This window comes from Bufo gargarizans, chromosome 5 (genome assembly GCF_014858855.1).
Source record: "Bufo gargarizans isolate SCDJY-AF-19 chromosome 5, ASM1485885v1, whole genome shotgun sequence".
In the NCBI taxonomy this organism is placed as follows: Eukaryota; Metazoa; Chordata; class Amphibia; order Anura; family Bufonidae; genus Bufo; species Bufo gargarizans.
The window spans coordinates 52,934,111-52,952,977 of NC_058084.1; the positions used below are offsets into that span (position 1 = coordinate 52,934,111).

Sequence of the window (18,867 nt, forward strand, 5' to 3'; positions counted from 1 at the left end):
AAAAGCCTTTACCTGGACCCTAGGAACAAAAGGCGCTGTTCTTCTATTAAGGCTTTGGCTCTGGTAAGCGAAATCAAACAAAAAGAGGGGGGAAAAAGGGCAATAAAACAAAAACCAAAAAAAAAAAAAAGACAACAAGCTGAAATTAAAAAGAATTCAAAATAAAACACAAGTATTGAAATCAACATCAACAGCAACAAAGTTCACACCAAAAGCACAAAGTTGGTTGAAAATGCTGAAACGTTTAACTTTTCAAGTGGCATCACTAATACATACTACAGGTCAACTGAACAAACATGTGAGGACAATACCCGTTACATTCTTAGGGCTCATGCGCACGAACGTGTGCCGGCCATTCTGTGCATTGGGGACCGCAAACGGGCACAATCCGTGCGGTTTCCACAGATGGATGCAGACCCATTCAACTTGAATGGGTCCGTGATCCGTCTGCACCACAAAAAAATAGAACATGTTCTATTTTTTTGCAGTGATGAGGCACAGACAGAAACCCCATGGAAGCACTCCGTATTGATTTCGTGGGGTCCTGTGCCTCCGTTCATGTGAATGGGTCCGCATCCATGATGCGGTGCACAAACAGCCGGGGTCCGTATATTGCAGAGCCGCTGTTTGCAGGGCGCAATATGGGCCCGGCCGGCACACGTTCGTTCCCAAGCAGCCCTTAAAAGAACACTCCAGAAAAACATATACTCTTTGTTTTGGTTAGTGCAGGGCCTGAGGGACGGAGCATGATGCAAGTATTTTCTCTTTTGTTGTGTTTTTTTAAGGATCCATGAGTGGTGCTCCACTCCTTAAGGCCTGCACTAGGCAACCACAATGTATATGTTTTGTCTGGAGTGCTCCTTTAAATAACGTCTCGTGTCATTTCTACATGGTCCGGTTTAAACATCTCAGTTTAATGGCTTAGGCTGGATTCACATCACCGTTACATTTTCCGTTCTTCTGATCTGCCAGAAGAAAAGAAAAAAACTGGATCCTGTAAAAAAAAAAACGGATCTTGTGCATCAGTTATGCACATCTGGCATCCGTTATTTCAGACGGAATAAAAAAGTACTGCATGTAGGATTTTCTTTTCCGTCTAAAAAAAACGACCTCTGATGGAAATGACTCAAACGGATGCGCACAACAGATGTAACAGGATCCGATTTTTTTCCAGAATCAGTTTTTCAGAAGAACGGAAAAAGAAAAGGTGACGTGAGCCCGGCCTTAGTTGTGTTGAATTTCAATGGAAAAGTAGAAAAGGATCCCAGAGAGAAGAATTGTAAAGCATCATGTACACGTCTATAAAGCGAGGCTCACAGATATCAGTAGTGTCCAGCTAGTCGTCCTATGCTGGACACAACTAATATACGGGTAGGTGCACTTTGTGCATTGCTCCGGTGTCCATAGCCTAACAGTGCTGGATGGAAAAACACAGCATGCAGCATTTTTCTATCTGGAGATATTTGACTTCCAGCACCAAAACTGATGCCACAAAAGATCCCACGGAAAACTATGAGATCAGCTCTGGCATTAATTTCCCTCTGCGGGCTAACTGGTACGGCTGGCCAGATTCATCTGACTTATGGCTGGATTCCCACGCAGCAGTTTAAAGAAAAATATGTTTTTTATGGCGTTTTTGCTTTCTTTTTTTGGGTGTGGGGTAAAACACTGCGATCAGATGTTACTTTAAAGAGGTTGTCCGAGATTTTCATGACCTATCCTTGGGATCTGATTGGTTAGGGTCCGACTCCCTGCACTCTTGCTGAGCAGCTGTTTGAAGAGGCAGTGGTACGGCCTCTTCCTAGGCCAATGATATCTCGTTCATGTGGTCTAAGCGCAGCCCAATCCCATTCAAGTGAATGGGGCTGAGCTGCAATACCAAACACAGCCACTATACAATGGACGGCGTTGTGTCTGGTAAGCTCCAAGGAGGTTGCAGCGATCACTGGAGTGCAGAAGCCTCCTCAAGCACATGATCAGTGGTGGTCCTAGCTGTCAGAACCCGCCAATCTGATATTGGTGACCTACCGTATCCTGAGGATAGGCTTTCAATATCAGAATCTCGGAAAACCCCTTTAAAGTGAACTACAAAGAGGTGTAGTTAGTGGGTCAGTGGCATTTTTTTTCAACATGTAGTATGTGGTTTTTTTGGGCGTTTTTCCCATAGGCTCCTATGTAGAACCTAAAAAAAACAGATGTAGAGGATGCTGAAAATAAATAATGCCACAAAAAAAAAAAGCATGTGTTAATGAGCCCTTATACGTCAAGTACAACATTGTTCTATGAACCTGTAATAAGGCACCCCTGGACTTCTGTGAGGCCCTACTATAATGCCTCATGCCTTGTGTCACGCTCCTTCAGATGCCTCACTTTCTTACCCAGGAGCCCTGCTTCTAGTAGAGAATACCTCCACGGCAGCGTGCAGAGGCTCTGGAGCCGCAGGAAAGCCTATGGGCCACTGTACGGTATACTGCCCATGGTTCCGCTTCATGGATGATGCCTAAGGGTATATTTACATGCAACAGATTTGGTGCCGAAATTTCTGCAAATGAAAAAATCTTGCCCATTCATCCGAATAGGATCGCTTCGCTTCAGTTGCAAGCACGTGGATTTCTAGCCGCCTTATTCAGATGAAGGGGACAATTGCAGAAATTTGATGCATGCTAATATACCGTAAATGAAAGGTTCATCGGTCTCTTCTCTTTGTGATCTGTTTCCTAATTTTCCCACCCAGGGACTCAACCGAATATTTCCTCTCCGGTTATTTCACTAACAGTACATTTATGTCAGTATCTACATTGCATCTTCTAGCAATCAGCCTGCTATTTACTCTCAGTGCATCACCAGACAGATGAGGATACATTTGCAAAGAAATAAAATATCAGCACATAACATAAGTTGTCAAACACCTAACAGTCATATTACAACACCATGACGTTAACATTTCTCTGGTGGTAACTGGTGTGATATGGTTTGCTTTGTGTCCTGAGTTGTAGTTCTTAAAGGGTTTGCCCATATCTGCACTTGATTGAATTGGTTGTTGTTGGATGGTCCTGGTTACGCGGTCCTACGTGACATATGGTCATACAGTCTAGAAATAATTATAATGTACTATACAGTGCCCAATTATAAGCACCATACAGTACAGGGACCATTTATTAGTGTCAGATAATGCATCCATATAATATTCTGTATAATGCTGTAAAGTGCTAACCCCAACACACACTGCAAGTGTAATGCACTGTACAAGTAAATACCAATATACAGTGACCACATAACAGCTTAACACATAACTTAAAGGGGTTTACGGAGTGTTTTTTACTGATGAACTATCATCAGGATAGATCCTCAGTATGTGATCAGTGGGGGTCCGACTCCCGACACCCCCACCAATCAGCTGTTTGAAGAGGCTTTGGCGCTCCGGTGAGGGCCGTGGCCTCTTCCTAGGACAGTGACGTCACATTCATCGGACCCAGGACCCAGGCGCAGCTCAGTCCCATGCAAGTGAATGGGGCTGAGCTGCGATACCAAGCACATCCACTATCAAATGTAAGATGCTGTGCTTGGTAAACTGCGAGGAGGCTGCAGAGCTCACTGGAGTATTGTGGCCTCTTCACACAGCTGATCGGTGGGGGGTCTGGGAGTCGGTCCCACCAATCACATAATGATGACCTATCCTGAGGACAAGTCATCAGTATAAGGCCTCATGCACACAACCGTTTTTTTGGTCCGCATCCGAGCCGCAGTTTTGCGCACGCCATTTGCGGACCGCAAAACGCACAATGGTCGTGTGCACGCAGCCTAAAACAATCGGAAGACCCCTTTAAACCAATAGCCGTGCTAAACAGTGTCTAAATAATGCTCCTATACAATTACCATGGGCCCGCCAGCTTATTATACCGTCCTAAGTAAGGGCAGCAAATTACAGCAACAGGTCTGTACTACTAGTAGTCAAAATGACCCAAAAAGGATGCTGTGCCATTTGGATACTAGGCGTGCTGAGAAAATCCAGTGGACTCAGAGTTTTCCTATTTGTGAGCAGAGTGCTCCCCCTGCCTCCCCACACTATAGTGATCGAAAGGCTGCGGCGTATGCTGTGGAGAGGCGGGGGAGCTCATCCCTTAAATGCACTAGACTCCTACACTACATGTCCAGTGTGCAGGGGCGGAGCTGTAGGGGGAGCAGGGCCTGAACTCAGAAGGGGCCCACCCAGGAGGAGGAGTAGAAGATTCTATTCTCAGGGCCTCCTCAACAGTATTATAAAATGACATTATATACAGTGGCACTGTAGGAAACGGATAGAGCGGCTGCAGGGCCTGGTCTGAGAGAACAATTTTGACTAAATATAGAAAAATGGAGGTAGTAATCTATCAAAACATAGCGTTTAATAATATATAGTTAAAGCGTTTACCAACAATACGCTTAATACTGAAAGTGTGCACACCACCACTCGTGCAGCAAAAATAAAACACACAATAACACAAAATTGCCAAAGATACCCTAAGTTGACAGTATCAGGTAATGGCAATAAAGGAAAAATCAGCCAACCGGAAATATATCCCACAATAATATAAGGAACGGTCTAACCCGTGGGTAGAGGTCATCTGGAGACCATCGTGAAGTTCCATCGTGAAGTGTGCGGCGGGGATGCCATACGCGGTCCCCTCCACGAGATGAACAGTACCTGGAGCCAGTAAGGGACGGATAAACGGAGCCATATGCCCCCAGTGATCCCTTTGGCCCTGTTCTCGTCTACCTATGGCCATTTAATTTATCATCTAATTACTTGGTACAATTTTTTATGTCATCCATACATCAGTGAGGCTAGCATATTAGTCGTGTACATATATCCACTTGATGAAAAGAGCTAGCCGGGGGCGTGGCCTGAGCATGCAGCCGTGAACAAGCACATTTCAGAGCTCCCGGACCCGGGCCCCTTTATCTGCTCCTCAAAGCAACGATTTGGATGTAACTGGCCTGAAGAGAATGGTCAGACGTTCAGGCCGCCGAGGGTCCACATATATGGCCTCAGAACCTCACATCGCGAGGTATTTCTCCTCCACGCTGGCCCCCGTGCCAGAACCTCCCAAAATGGCGCCGATGGAGGAAGACACAGCAAAGCCGACCGCTCCTGTGAACCAGACTGTCAGCTTATCGGCTCATACGCAAGCGGTCTCCCCATCGCAGCTGTCACTATCCTCAGACTGGCCTGCAGTGACTTCCTCAACCATAGGTCACACTTACTTACCAGACAAGAAGTCGTACGTCCAGGCGGCCTTATGTTCCAAGATGGCACCTGAGGGAGCGCAAGAGATGACTGCTTCCCCCGCTCCCACCTCCAAGGACTGTGTGTAGGACCCTGCCAAGCTGACATCCCAGCAGGTGGCCCATGTGCCTTGCGTTTTAGCCTCTGGAGACCCGCATCTGCAGCTCTTTGTGACCACTCCTGGGTCCATGGACACAGGCGAGACCTCCACTCTTACCCGGGTGAGTGAGATGCATTGTGATGCCGCACCTAGGCCTCATACCGGTATTTTGCCGGCTTCGCCTCATCTTCCCTGCCGATCTAAGACTCTGGCCCCACAGTCTGGTGGTATCCAAGCTCCGCTAACGGCCCAGCCATATACACCTCAGCTACTGGCCCAAGACTGCTCACAGGCCGCAAATGGGGATGACCGGCCCTCTCAGATTCTGCCGGTGGATCTCCCCTCTACTCCGGCTATTTTTCATCCCTTTAGCCGTTTTTGATTCCTCAGGGGCTTCATCATCTGCCTCCTATTCTCAAGGTAGACGTGCTAAACGTCCAAAGCTAAGGGATATATGGTCACTCCTTAGTACGCTCCCTACTAAAACGGATCTGGAGACGATCATACAACGGGTCAAGGCCAAACATGATCAAGCTATAGCAGAAGTCAAGGCTGACCTAACAGATATTTCTACTAAGTTGACTTCAAAGCTGGGTGCCCGCCTTAGGCTACTTTCACACTTGCGCTTGATCGGATCCGTTCTGAACGGATCCGATCATATTAATGCAGACGGAGGCTCCGTTCAGTACGGATCCGTCTGCATTAATAACTTAGAAAAATTTCTAAGTGCGCAAGTAGCCTGAGCGGATCCGTTCAGACTTTCAATGTAAAGTCAATGGGGGACGGATCCGCTTGAAGATTGAGCCATATGGTGTCATCTTCAAGCGGATCCGTTCCCATTGACTTACATTGTAAGTCTGGACGGATCCGCACGCCTCCGCACGGCCAGGCGGACACCCGAACGCTGCAAGCAGCGTTCAGGTGTCCGCTCACTGAGCGGAGCGGAGGCTGAACGCCGCCAGACTGATGCAGTCTGAGCGGATCCGCATCCATTCAGACTGCATCAGGGCTGGACGGAAGCGTTCGGGTCCGCTCGTGAGCCCCTTCAAACGGAGCTCACAAGCGGACAGCAGAACGCTAGTGTGAAAGTAGCCTTACCTTGCAGAAGGCCTTAAACAGACACCTACTTTTGCAGCTAGACGACCAGGAAAACAGGGGCCGACGTAATAATATCAAGCTACGTGGGATCCCTGAAGAGGTCCAAGCCACAGAATTATGGAAAGCGGTGTCCACTATCTTCAACTCTCTTCTCGCCAGATCTGAGGAGTCTGAGATAAACTAGAGTACACAGGGTCCTTGGCCCTAGGTGTTCAGAGAATTTGGCTCCACGCAACGTCTTATGTAGAGTTTACTTCTTCAGAGAGAAAGAGGAACTTTTACAAAGAGCCTGGAGACAGGGCCCTATAACATTTGCTGGATCACAGATTCAAATCCTACCTGATGTATCTAAGAGAACCTTGCTTATGAGGCGCTCTCTCAAACCTCTCCTGCAAATTATCACCAATGCTGGGGCCACTTATCGTTGGGGCCACCCGTTGCGACTGGGCCCCCACCACGACTGAGAAGTGGACCCCAACAAGACCGTCCCCAAGTTCCACAACCTCCAGGATAGGGGACTTTCTTCTTCCAAAATACCGGTAGTTCCAGGTCCTATGGGTTGAGAAGAACCCTTGTTATGTGACCTACAATACTTGGTATTGTGCTAGATAGGAAGTGGATACAGAGAACGGAGTGTGGCACTGACATGTTCAAAGTTTTTTTTTCCCCCGTTGGTAGTTGTTTAATTTTAGTCTTCCGCTATCCTCTGTATCTCCTTTCTTAATTCTCTTATCGTTGCTTAAATATGTATGGGCTGGGGAAAGGGATGCTTTCTAGATAGCTCTCCTTCACCCCTACTAGGACTGTGAGTCTTGGCTTGCTCGAATTGGGCTTACCAAGAATTGCATAGTGGATAACATTTTCCACAGTTTTGTTTAAGGCCTCATGCACACGACAGTATTTTTTCACGGTCCGCAAAAACGGGGTCCGTAGGTCCGTGATCCGTGACCGTTTTTTCGTCCGTGGGTCTTCCTTGATTTTTGGAGGATCCACGGACATGAAAAAAAAGTCGTTTTGGTGTCCGCCTGGCCGTGCGGAGCCAAACGGATCCGTCCTGAATTACAATGCAAGTCAATGGGGACGGATCCGTTTGAAGTTGAAATGGATCCGTCCCCATTGACTTTCAATGTAAAGTCTGGAGTTCTTTTATATTTTAACTTGAAGCGTCCCCATCACCATGGGAACGCCTCTATGTTAGAATATACTGTCGGATATGAGCTACATCGTGAAACTCAGATCCGACAGTATATTCTAACACAGAGGCGTTCCCATGGTGATGGGGACGCTTCAGGTTAGAATATACTGAAAAACTGTGTACATGACTGCCCCCTGCTGCCTGGCAGGTGCTGCCTGGCAGACCCCCTCCCCCCCCTGTTTTTAACTCATTGGTGGCCAGTGCGCCCCCCCCCCCTCCCTCCCCTGTAGTTAACTCATTGGTGGCCAGTGCGGCCCCCCCCCCTCCCTCCCCTGTAGTTAACTCATTGGTGTCCAGTGGGCCCTCCCTCCCTCCCCTGTAGTTAACTCATTGGTGTCCAGTGGGCCCCCCCTCCCTCCCCTGTAGTTAACTCATTGGTGTCCAGTGGGCCCCCCCTCCCTCCCCTGTAGTTAACTCGTTGGTGGCCAGTGGGCCCTCTCCCCTCCCTCCCCCTAATTAAAATCGCCCCCCCTATCATTGGTGGCAGTGGAGAGTACCGATCGGAGTCCCAGTGTAATCGCTGGGGCTCCGATCGGTAACCATGGCAACCGGGACGCTACTGCAGTCCTGGTTGCCATGGTTGCTTAGCAATTTGTAGAAGCTTCATACTTACCTGAAGAGCTGCGATGTCTGTGTCCGGCCGGGAGCTCCTCCTACTGGTAAGTGAAAGGTCTGTGCGGCGCATTGCCTATAGCACAGACCTGTCACTTACCAGTAGGAGGAGCTCCCGGCCGGTCACAGACATCGCTGCTCGCTGGTAAGTATGAAGCTTCTACTAATTGCTAAGTAACCATGGCAACCGGGACTGCAGTAGCGTCCCGGTTGCCATGGTTACCGATCGGAGCCCCAGCGATTACACTGGGACTCCGATCGGTACTCACCACTGCCACCAATGATAGGGGGGGCGATTTTAATTAGGAGGGAGGGGAGAGGGCCCACTGGCCACCAACGAGTTATCTACAGCGGAGGGAGGGGGGGCCCACTGGACACCAATGAGTTAACTACAGGGGAGGGGGGGGGGCTGGCTACCAACAAGTTAACTACAGGGGAGGGAGGGGGGGCCCACTGGCCACCAATGAGTTAACTACAGGGGAGAGGGGGGGGCCCACTGGCTACCAACAAGTTAACTACAGGGGAGGGGGGCCCACTGGCCACCCATGAGTTAACTACAGGGGGGGGGGGTCTGCCCCCTGCTGCCTGGCAGCACCTGCCAGGCAGCAGGGGGCAGTCATGTACACAGTTTTTCAGTATATTCTAACCTGAAGCGTCCCCATCACCATGGGAACGCCTCTGTGTTAGAATATACTGTCGGATCTGAGTTTTCACCAACCTACGGCCACGGATCACGGCCACGGATGCCAATCTTGTGTGCATCCGTGTTCTTTCACGGACCCATTGACTTGAATGGGTCCGTGAACCGTTGTCCGTCAAAAAATAGGACAGGTCCTATTTTTTTGACGGACAGGAAACACGGATCACGGTCTCGGCTGCAAAACGGTGCATTTTCCGATTTTTCCACGGACCCATTGAAAGTCAATGGGTCCGCGAAAAAAAACGGAAAACGGCACAACGGCCACAGATGCACACAACGGTCTTGTGCATGAGACCTAATTTTGTTTTATCTGATCTGGATTAGCCGGCTTAGATATTTGACCTTATAGGTATATTTGTCTTTTGTAGATTAAAATTTTGTGTACTGTCCACCTATCCTTTTGTCTCTTATCCCCCCCCCCCCCCCCTTATTGTCCTTTCTTTCATATTTTGCTCTTTTACAGACCCTGACTATGTCCGATATTACCTTTGTATCAATCAATGCCAACGAGTTGAATACTCCTGAGAAACGTTCCTCCATTCTCCGGCTCATGTGGTGTAAAAGGGTACAAATTGCCTTCATTCAAGAGACTCATTTTCGCAGGGATACTATACCAAAATTTAGTTCCCCCAGATATCCAAATGCTTATCATAGCTGTTACAACGTATCAAAATCAAGAGGTGTGAGTATCCTTATTGCTATATCCACCCCCTGGAAATTTCTGGACACTAGTTCAGATGACACTGGCAGGTTTCTGTTTGCCAAGGGTCGTATAGGAGGCCAGGTGTACACCTTGGCTAACCTTGGTTTGCAGTCCAGGGACCCCGGCTATGGAACCCCCTACCCGCAAAGATTCGCTCAGAAGAAAATCATCTGGCCTTTAGGAAGAAGCTTAAGATCTACCTCTTCTAAAGGCACAGGCAGAAAATGGCTGCAAAAGCGCCCTGAGGCGATTCAGTTCGCAAGTGTAGTGCTATACAAGTTATTCATTCATTCATATACCTGCCCAATACTAAACAATTGAGGGCCCTAACTGGAATTCTATCTAAACTAGATGGTTTTGCAGAGGGCACTCTTTTGGTCGGAGGAGATCTAAATGTCGCTTTGGACCCACTTGTAGATGTTTCAAAGGGAAACTCTCATCTAGCTTACTCCTATATCCGTCGCATTAAAGGTCTTCTTCATACTTATCAGCTAGTAGATGTTTGGCGAGCAGTTAACCCTGAATCTAGGGATTTCACTTACTACTCTACGCCCAGAGATGTCTACTCCAGATTGGATTATTTTTTGCTAAGACATTCGGCAGTTCCGCTCATCGCCTCTTCCTCAATTGATCCTATAACATTTTCGGATCACACCATGCTACATTTCTCCTTGAAATCCCCTCTTCCGTCTCCCAGATCTTGGCAATGGCGCCTCAATGAGTCGCTGTTACAGGATTTGGAAGTTTCTCAGGAAATTAGCTTAGCTGTTTCTCACTATTTTGAGGAAAATCAAGTTAACAATGCCTCACCCCTTACGGTGTGAGCTGCACGCAAATGTGTGATACGGGGGGAGTTCATTAGATATGGAGCTCGGCGCAAGAAAGAGAGGGTATTGGAAATTTCTCAGATCCTAAAGAAAATTGCCGAACTGGAGCAGGTTCATAAACGCTCCCATGTGCAATCAGTTCGTTCAGCTCTTTTACTGGCCAGGGGTAAACTTAAAGACAAATATTGAAGAAGGGTAGTTGAGCGGCACTCCTTTAGATAGTTGACGGTGCTCAGTGGTAAGGGTGCATAACTTAATATCAAGAAACCATGGCACTCTATAGCTGCTTTTGAATCACTTGTTTTATTTTTCTTTATATATCTTTTTTCATTTTTATATCCATCCAAAAAATAATAAGCCACTGGCCAACGTTTCGGTCTATTCGACCTTGTTCACGGCCTTAGTCTGCATAGTAAGAGAGTCTCTGGGATGGTGTCACACCATCCCAGAGACTCTCTTACTATGCAGACTAAGGCCGTGAACAAGGTCGAATAGACCGAAACGTTGGCCAGTGGCTTATTATTTTTTGGATGGATATAAAAATGAAAAAAAGATATATAAAGAAAAATAAAACAAGTGATTCAAAAGCAGCTATAGAGTGCCGTGGTTTCTTGATATTAAACTTAAAGACAAACTAGATATTCATACGAAACTTATCCTCTAAAGGAGTAGAAGACATTTTTTCGAATATGGCAATACATTTTTGCTAGACTGCTGGCCAGATCATTACGTGAACAAAAAGCAAGGAATTATGTCCCCCGAATTGCACCTCCACGAAGCCATGTTCTGAACAACCCTGATTCCATAACAGAGGCTTTCTTCCACTTTTATCAGAACCTATACAATCTCCCACAGTCTAACCAAACGAATGTATTCCTAGATCTAGCCATGCGTACATACCTGACCAGATCAGGTCTACCCAAACTTCCGAGAGAGGCCCCTGAGGGTCTGAGTGGCCCGATCACTACTGAAGAAATTGGAGAGACACTAAAATCAATGCAGCCTAGTAAAGCACCAGGCCCAGATGGCCTCCCAGCTTCTTATTATAAGAGATATCTCCCCCTTCTCCAGATCCCTCTCACCAATGTCTTGAATAAAATAGGTTCGGGAAACCCCATCCCCAAGGATATGTCGCATACACATATTACGGTAATCCATAACGAGGGTAAGGACCCGACTTCCTGCGCTAGTTACCGCCCCATCTTGTTACTTAATGTTGACCTAAAGTTATTTGCGAAGGTATTGGCCACACGTTTAGCCCCTTTCTTGCCAGATCTTATACATACCGATCAGGTAGGTTTTATTCCTTCAAGGGAGGCGAGAGACAATACCACGAAAGTGTTGAACTTGATCCATCACGCCAAGATACAACGCTCTTCCCTCTGTCTTTTATCCACCGACGCCGAAAAGGCATTTGACAGAGTGGGATGGCTTTGGTTACTTGCAGTGCTAAACCATGTGGGCATTGAGGGTCCGCTGTTATCAGGGATCCGCTCTCTTTATTCCTCACCCTCGACATCCACAAAGGTTAATGGTGTGCTCTCCCTTTGATATCAGGAATGGTACCCGCCAAGGGTGACCTTTATCACCCTTAATTTTCGTTCTTACCCTAGAACCTCTACTAAAGACAATTAGGGAAAAAAAACTGACATCTCGGGTGTCATGCCTGGCTCTGACTATGTGCGGAGGTCGGCCAGAATAGCAGCACGTCTTTAGTGTTTGTTTTGGAGTCGTGCTGGATCCGCCTCCCATCAGGTGCACTGGGTGGGGTCATTAGTTTGAATGGCTCTCAATTCCAGTGCTCTGAGCGGGTTATAGAAATCAGTCTGGCCTAGGAAGCAAGCAAGCAAGGAAGGTTTTCTGCCCCAGCTCTGTTAAGATAAGTGTGGTTTCTGTTCTTGTTGTTTGCTGTTTTAGTTGTGTTGGTATCTTCTCTCCCATCCAGGTTCTGTGTGAGCAGGCTGCTCCTATTTCCCCTTTTCACCATCTCAGGGAAGTTAGGGTGTATTAGCCCAGGCACGAGGACACAGCATTCCTACCTCCAAGGTCTGCCTGTGGGCTGAGCAGTGCAGGGAGAGAGGTCAGGGATTAGCTAGGAGGCGACCCTTCCCCTGCTTCTCGCTCAGAGCCTGGTTGTTGGGTTTTCTGTGTGTCTGAGTGCTTGTCCGCCGTGACATCGGGTTTGGTTGTGGGCGATCGGGAATTCAAGATAGCGGCCTACGCGGATGATCTGATGTTTATGATTACCAAACCTCGGATCACCTTCCCCAACCTAATAGCTGAATTTATAAAGTTTCATAACCTATCCAATTTGAAAATTAACCTACAAAAATCTGAGGCTCTTAATATATCCATACCAAACTCCCTTGAAACTGAAACTGACCTAGCGAATTCCTTCCCGTTCAAGTGGACGACGGGTGCCATTAGATACTTGGATACGATGATTCCTAAGGATCTGAAGGAGCTGTTTTCCAGAAATTACACCCCTCTCTTGAGTCGGATTAGGGAAGACCTTAAAGGGACACTGACAGGCCCAATAACCATAATTAGCTGTACATATCCATGCACAGGTCTTCTAATGTGCATTTAAAACATATAAGTATCCCCCCTGTCCACATTATGAATACTGCAAACTCGTGTTTTATAACCTGAAGTAATCCCTGTTCTTTCTGCCCAAGGGGCGGGGTTTCAGCTTCTCTGGGCCATTTGGTCATTGCAGCTAGGTCCTGCATCCCGGTGAAATGGAAGTCTGCTACTCCACCATCCACCGAGCTTTGGATACAGAAGGAGGAAGAGATCCGGAGAATGGAGGAACTAACGGCGTCCTTAAAGAACAATCATAAAGCTTTTGTTACTGCTTGGACCCCTTGGTTTGTCTTCCAGGATTCAATGGAGTACCAATTCTTACTGGGTTGAAGGGGTCATTTCTATCATTGCTATCTGCTTAGCCTTTTTCTTTTGTTCTCTTTTACCTTATGTGGCCTACCCTTTCCTTTGTGGGTTTGTCTTGTCACCTCCCCTGTATTTGTACAGTCTTATTATGATTCTTTCCCCTTTTTTGTTTTTCAAAATTCTGGATTAAGCCCTAATGTTTTGTGCCGCTCATGGAGTGGTTGTATTGCTTTTTCATGTTAATCATTCATTATGATGGCTAATTCATATCTTACATATATTTATATCTTGTTGGCAGGATGTTAATATGTCACTTATGACTTTTTGTTGGCCTGGTGCCAACATATCCATCCTGTTATATGTGGATCAACATGATGTAACTTTAACCATATTCTTGAAAACTCATAAATAAAGAATTTAAAAAAGAAACGAGCTAGCCTTAGTGAGCCCTTAATCCCCTGAAGAGTCTAGGGCTATTTATATTCAAGATTAAACGCGTAGGGATTTTTTCCTGCTTTTAGGGGTCATCCATCCATTAACATCCCTAGGCAGGGACGTCCAGGGCCTCCTATTTTTAGAGAAAGGTTCCGGACGGGGCCGCCCTTGTCAGGGTGATGACTCTGTATTAGGAGGACATCAGGGCATACTAGGGACAGAGTCCAAAACCAGGACCCCGCCCGCTGTTATATTTGAAAACCGAGACCTCTGGAACTTCACGATGGTCTCCAGATGACCTCTACCCACCGGTAAGACCGTTCCTTATATTGTTGTGGGATATATTTCCGGTTGGCTGATTTTTCCTTTATTGCCATTACCTGATACTGTCAACTTAGGGTATCTTTGGCAATTTTGTGTTATTGTGTGTTTTATTTTTGCTGCACGAGTGGTGGTGTGCACACTTTCAGTATTAAGCGTATTGTTGGTTAACTATATATATTAATAAATGCTATGTTTTAATAGATTACTACCTCCATTTTTCTATATTTGATCTAATCATGGTAGTCTGGGAGAAGTATTCATCACCTTCCTCCCTTTATTTGCATTTTTCTGTTAACAATTTTGACTAGCCACAGGAGTGGGGGTTGCATGGGAGGAGAGGGTTTCGTTCAAAAGTTTGCTGTGGGGCCCAGTCATTTCTAGTTATGCCACTGCCAGTGTGTTATTTTAGTGCTACTAGTAGCCAAATGGCACGTTTTTGGGTAGTACGGACCTGTAGCCATACAACAGGCAGAATATGAAGCTAACAGATCTTCTTTCAGATAAGTGGTGGCCACAAGCCTCATGTGCCGGGTCATCTGTTCAAGGTGGACACACAGAAAAGTCCGCCCTGAGGACAACCTCAGCTTCAGATACTGTGTTGGTTAACGATGGTGTATCAGGATATACAGTACTTCACTTTATCTGTTCAGCGTCCACGGCATCCATTGCCATAAAAAAAAAAAATCACAGATGGAATTAAAAATGTGCCAATTTTTTATAACTTCAACTATCATCTATAATCTCTATAATAGCTGCAGTGGGGAGCAGAGGTGAGGATTTATACATAAGAGGCACTGAGGCTCATGCTCCAATTTTATATAAACATAAGCATTTTTCTGGGCAACACAGAATCTGAGTTTTTGTCTTGCACTACTTTTACTCTGCACTGTTAAGCCAGATTATAACTTGACTAAACTGGGAACTTGTCTATGGGCTTTCACCAGTCATGGGTCTCTACCACCCACTTGGTGTACCCTAAGCTTCCTACTTAATTAGTCATCTTAACTTTATGTTTCACTAGTGCCATTGTACCGTGCACTCAGGCTTCCGCGTCTTGTGTGTTTTAATTTGGACCATTGTTTCTATGGTGGTTCATGTTGCCACTGTTCCATGCATCCTGGACTTGGTTACTTGTGAGTGTGAATTGGTTCCAATGTTCTTGTATCTCTCCTCCGTTCAGTACAGTATGAGTTCATGTTTCCTGGTGTTGTGTCTGCTTCTGTTTGACTAATGACTTTGTTAGTCTGCTATTTATTTCCTGAGTTGATTCCTTGCTATAGCTTTGTGTGTCCTGTCCCTGGCTTTGGAACATTGATTCTATTGGATCTTTACATGTTCTTTTTCTGGATTCTGTGAAGGAGCTTCTGATCTGTTTGTCCTCCTGGCCTGTCCCTGATCTGTTTGTTTGCCTGTTCGTGGTCTGATATCTGTCCTAGTTCTGGTGGTCATGTTCCTGTGTCTGTTTTATGGATTTTGTTATGTGTGTCTGAAGTGTGTCCAAGTTCTGTTTGCCTTGCCCCTGAGTCTGTTCCGTTTATGGTCTAAATTCTGTCCAAGTTCTGTTTGCCAGTGAATTTCCAAGTTCTAGTTCTTTTCTAATATGCTTGGCCTAGTTTCTGTATCTGAAACTGCTATGCCTGAACTGTTTCCTAGCATTATTAGTATGTACAGCATACTTAGTTGACCAATGTACGGTGCTATTGCATAGATGTGGTATGAAAGTATTACTCTTTGTTTAACAGAGACCTTGATCTGGCCATGTTGTATTATGTGATGTAACAAAAAAGGCACAAAACACAATGCACGGAAGAAATGTGATTGTCACAGACTAACTTTGGCCCATTTGGCAAGCTTGTTCTTTATACAAGGAAATCTTCAATGGTGACGTGCAGATGTGGAATATGGTGACTAATGTTCTGACTTTACCTGCTGTTAGAAGGATATGGAATCTGTATTTCATGAAACTAAAGCACACATCCTTGAGTGGAGAGGATATTAGAATTCAATGTCCTAGTCCTGTCTAAAAATTCTAGGGGAAAAAATATGCTTGGGATTGCATAAGGGTATACAGAAGCAGTGGGAAGTTGCAGGAGGGTGCTGAATTTTCTCAAATTAAGGGGGTTCTCAAGACAAATAAGAAATTATGTTAATAAATTATAAATATAAACTGATTACACTTGTTAATATACTTTCATTATGATAGCTGCCCCAATGACCTGCTACCAGCTCCTGTCTGCTGCATTTCTGTGTTGGTTCTGACACAGATAGGGGGCTCCCTCTGTGATGGTATGTGACTATTGTCTAGTAATGGAGAATGGGGCTGTCTTAGCTTTTGCACTGAGCCACATAGCCAATGCACTTCATCACATCTCCAAAACAGAGAGGAAGCTCCCTTCCCATGTTAAAACCGATCCATCAGTTGGATATGTACAGTGTATACAGTCGGATAGAGTCATAAATCCACCCTTTATCTCATTTCTAAACAAGTCAGAGGCTCGGAAAGTCAATGCTTCACTATCCTTGCCCCTTACACCAAAGTTCTGCTTGTTCATGTTGGCATGGCCACACACAGTCTATGGTGCGGAGCCGAAAACCGCCCGACGTGCGATTAAACCGCGGTTTGCCTTCAAAACTGTGCAGCCATTAACGGCCTGAAAACCACACTGGTTGAGCCAGCACCACGTGATGGCTCGGTGACCTCTACGTGTAGCCCTAGCCTTATGCATACCTATATATCCATACTCTGAAGAGTCTATGTAACTTTGAATAAGGTCCCCTGGCCCAGTAGTTACCCATAAATGTAGTCATCTCTTATGTGTAATGATTATTTGTAATAAACTGCTGCAATTAACAGGAAGGCAAAGGAAGCAATGCTTATGAAGGCATATAACATTTCCTAATCTTACCCCATTAGAGCCCCCTAGGAAGAAGCAATACACTAGGAGTCCGTGGGTGGAAAACTATGAAGTAATAAATGCACAATAAGCAAACATTACCGAGCAATGTTACACCATAAATTAAACCCCCTCCTGACTTCACCAGAAATTACAAAAAATAGTCAAGAATAAAGCAAAGACACGACTACTGGGAAGTGAATATATAGTGACATGGGTTACTATATGAAATACGAGTTCAAGATGTATATGCAGCCACAGAATGGTTCGAGATCCCTAATATTTAGTAGGCATGGCAACCAATACCATAGTGCAGAGTGGTATACCATCCAAACTGAACCAAATACCACAGTGCAGCACAAAATACTGCCATCACACCACTGCCCTGGGGACGTTGATACAGTTGAATTAAGGAGGGAACCTGTGGCTGCGGCCAGGTGCATAAGAGAGAATTAGTTCATTATGAACCTGGCTGGAGGCTGTGAGAAGGGCTTGGGTGGCCCACCTAGGCATCGGCCCACCGGGAAATTTCCCTGTAGGGTCTATGGCCAATTATGGCCAATCCGCCCCCGCCTATCACATATTGCACCAGCAACCCCTTCCCCAGCTACATCTTTGATATCCGGTTGGGACCACCAAGTTCTCTGAACTCCAGTACAAATTTTAACTACTGAAGCTCCAATGAACTTCAGCTCCAGCATTACTTAGATCTATCTAAAAGTATAGTGTAGATGGGGTGGACTTATTTATCTGATTAAAACCCTGTTTTTGAGGCTCCGTTCTTGAGCTAGGATACTTTTTCTTAATATGCAAATTGGGCCTTTGGTGCAATGAAGGCCTCTCCATTGCTCTTGTTGCACCTAAGCTCCACTCATTTCTTCTGCCAGCCCCTCCCTTGCTGCTTTACCACTGCCTCGTCCTGTCAATCAAAGCAGCCTGGATAGCACTGGCCACAGAAATGAGTGGAGCTTGGGTGCAACAAGAGCAACGGTGACGTCCTTATTGCACCAAAGGCCTAATTTGCATACTAAGAAAAAGTATCATAAGTTGGGAATGGCGACTCGGATCAACCAAATAAAAACAGTGTTTTAATCAGATCAACCACAGTTGGATAGGGAGGTCGCTGGTGACAGATTGCCTTTAAAGGCAGACCATACAGCTACTATGGGATGCTTGGGCTCTGAGCTCTGGTTGACCAATATACTTTTGTACTGGGTGAGGAGAACCTGCCCAGTGCACCTCACTCCAGAGGAACTGCATTCTTAAAGGGATTGTGCCAAAGTTTTTAACTTATCCACGGGTTATTTACAGAACAAATGTAATGGCACCTGACGCACCAGTCACACTGGCGAATGGGACCCCTATTGTCAGGATCGGTGGGGGTCTCAACACTCAGACCCCCCCCCCCTCCACGATCAGATATCTATCCTTTATCCTGTGGATAGGGGAGAAGTTAAAAACTTGGCACCCAATGGCCATGAAAAGTGCAGTCAAGGGCAATCAACACTAAGTCCTGGTTAGGTAAAACCTGCTAATATAATGGGGGGGGGGGCCTTCTTGTCTATGTACCCACTAGTTACCTTGTACTTTCTTAGAGATAGGCAGGCAGCATAGCTTTCTGAATACAATCACTGCCATACAGTCATTGAACAAAATAGTCATCGAGCCCCGGTTGAGTCAGCCGAGACTCTTCTCAAGTGGAGCTTGTTATTGAGCGTACAGTAGGTTCTCTCCTCCGCAATAACTGATAAATAGGGTAAATGTCACTGCAGTCATTTTTATAGATCATTTTGAGAATAAATTATAGCAAAACAGCATGAA

General features: G+C 46.0%; 1 protein-coding gene across 16 annotated transcripts in view; it reads right to left on the reverse strand.

Annotated features, from left to right (window-relative positions):
• RIMS2 (regulating synaptic membrane exocytosis 2) overlaps window positions 1–18,867 on the reverse strand; it is a 578,844-nt gene that overhangs the window by 223,695 nt on the left and 336,282 nt on the right. For 11 of the 16 annotated variants that reach the window (XM_044295802.1, XM_044295797.1, XM_044295805.1 and 8 more), the window contains one exon: window positions 13–60. The exons of the other annotated variants lie outside the window; for them this stretch is intronic. In XM_044295802.1, coding sequence (XP_044151737.1) covers window positions 13–60 — 48 coding nt within the window. The remainder of the gene's footprint in view (window positions 1–12; window positions 61–18,867) is intronic. 16 annotated transcript variants of the gene reach the window in all.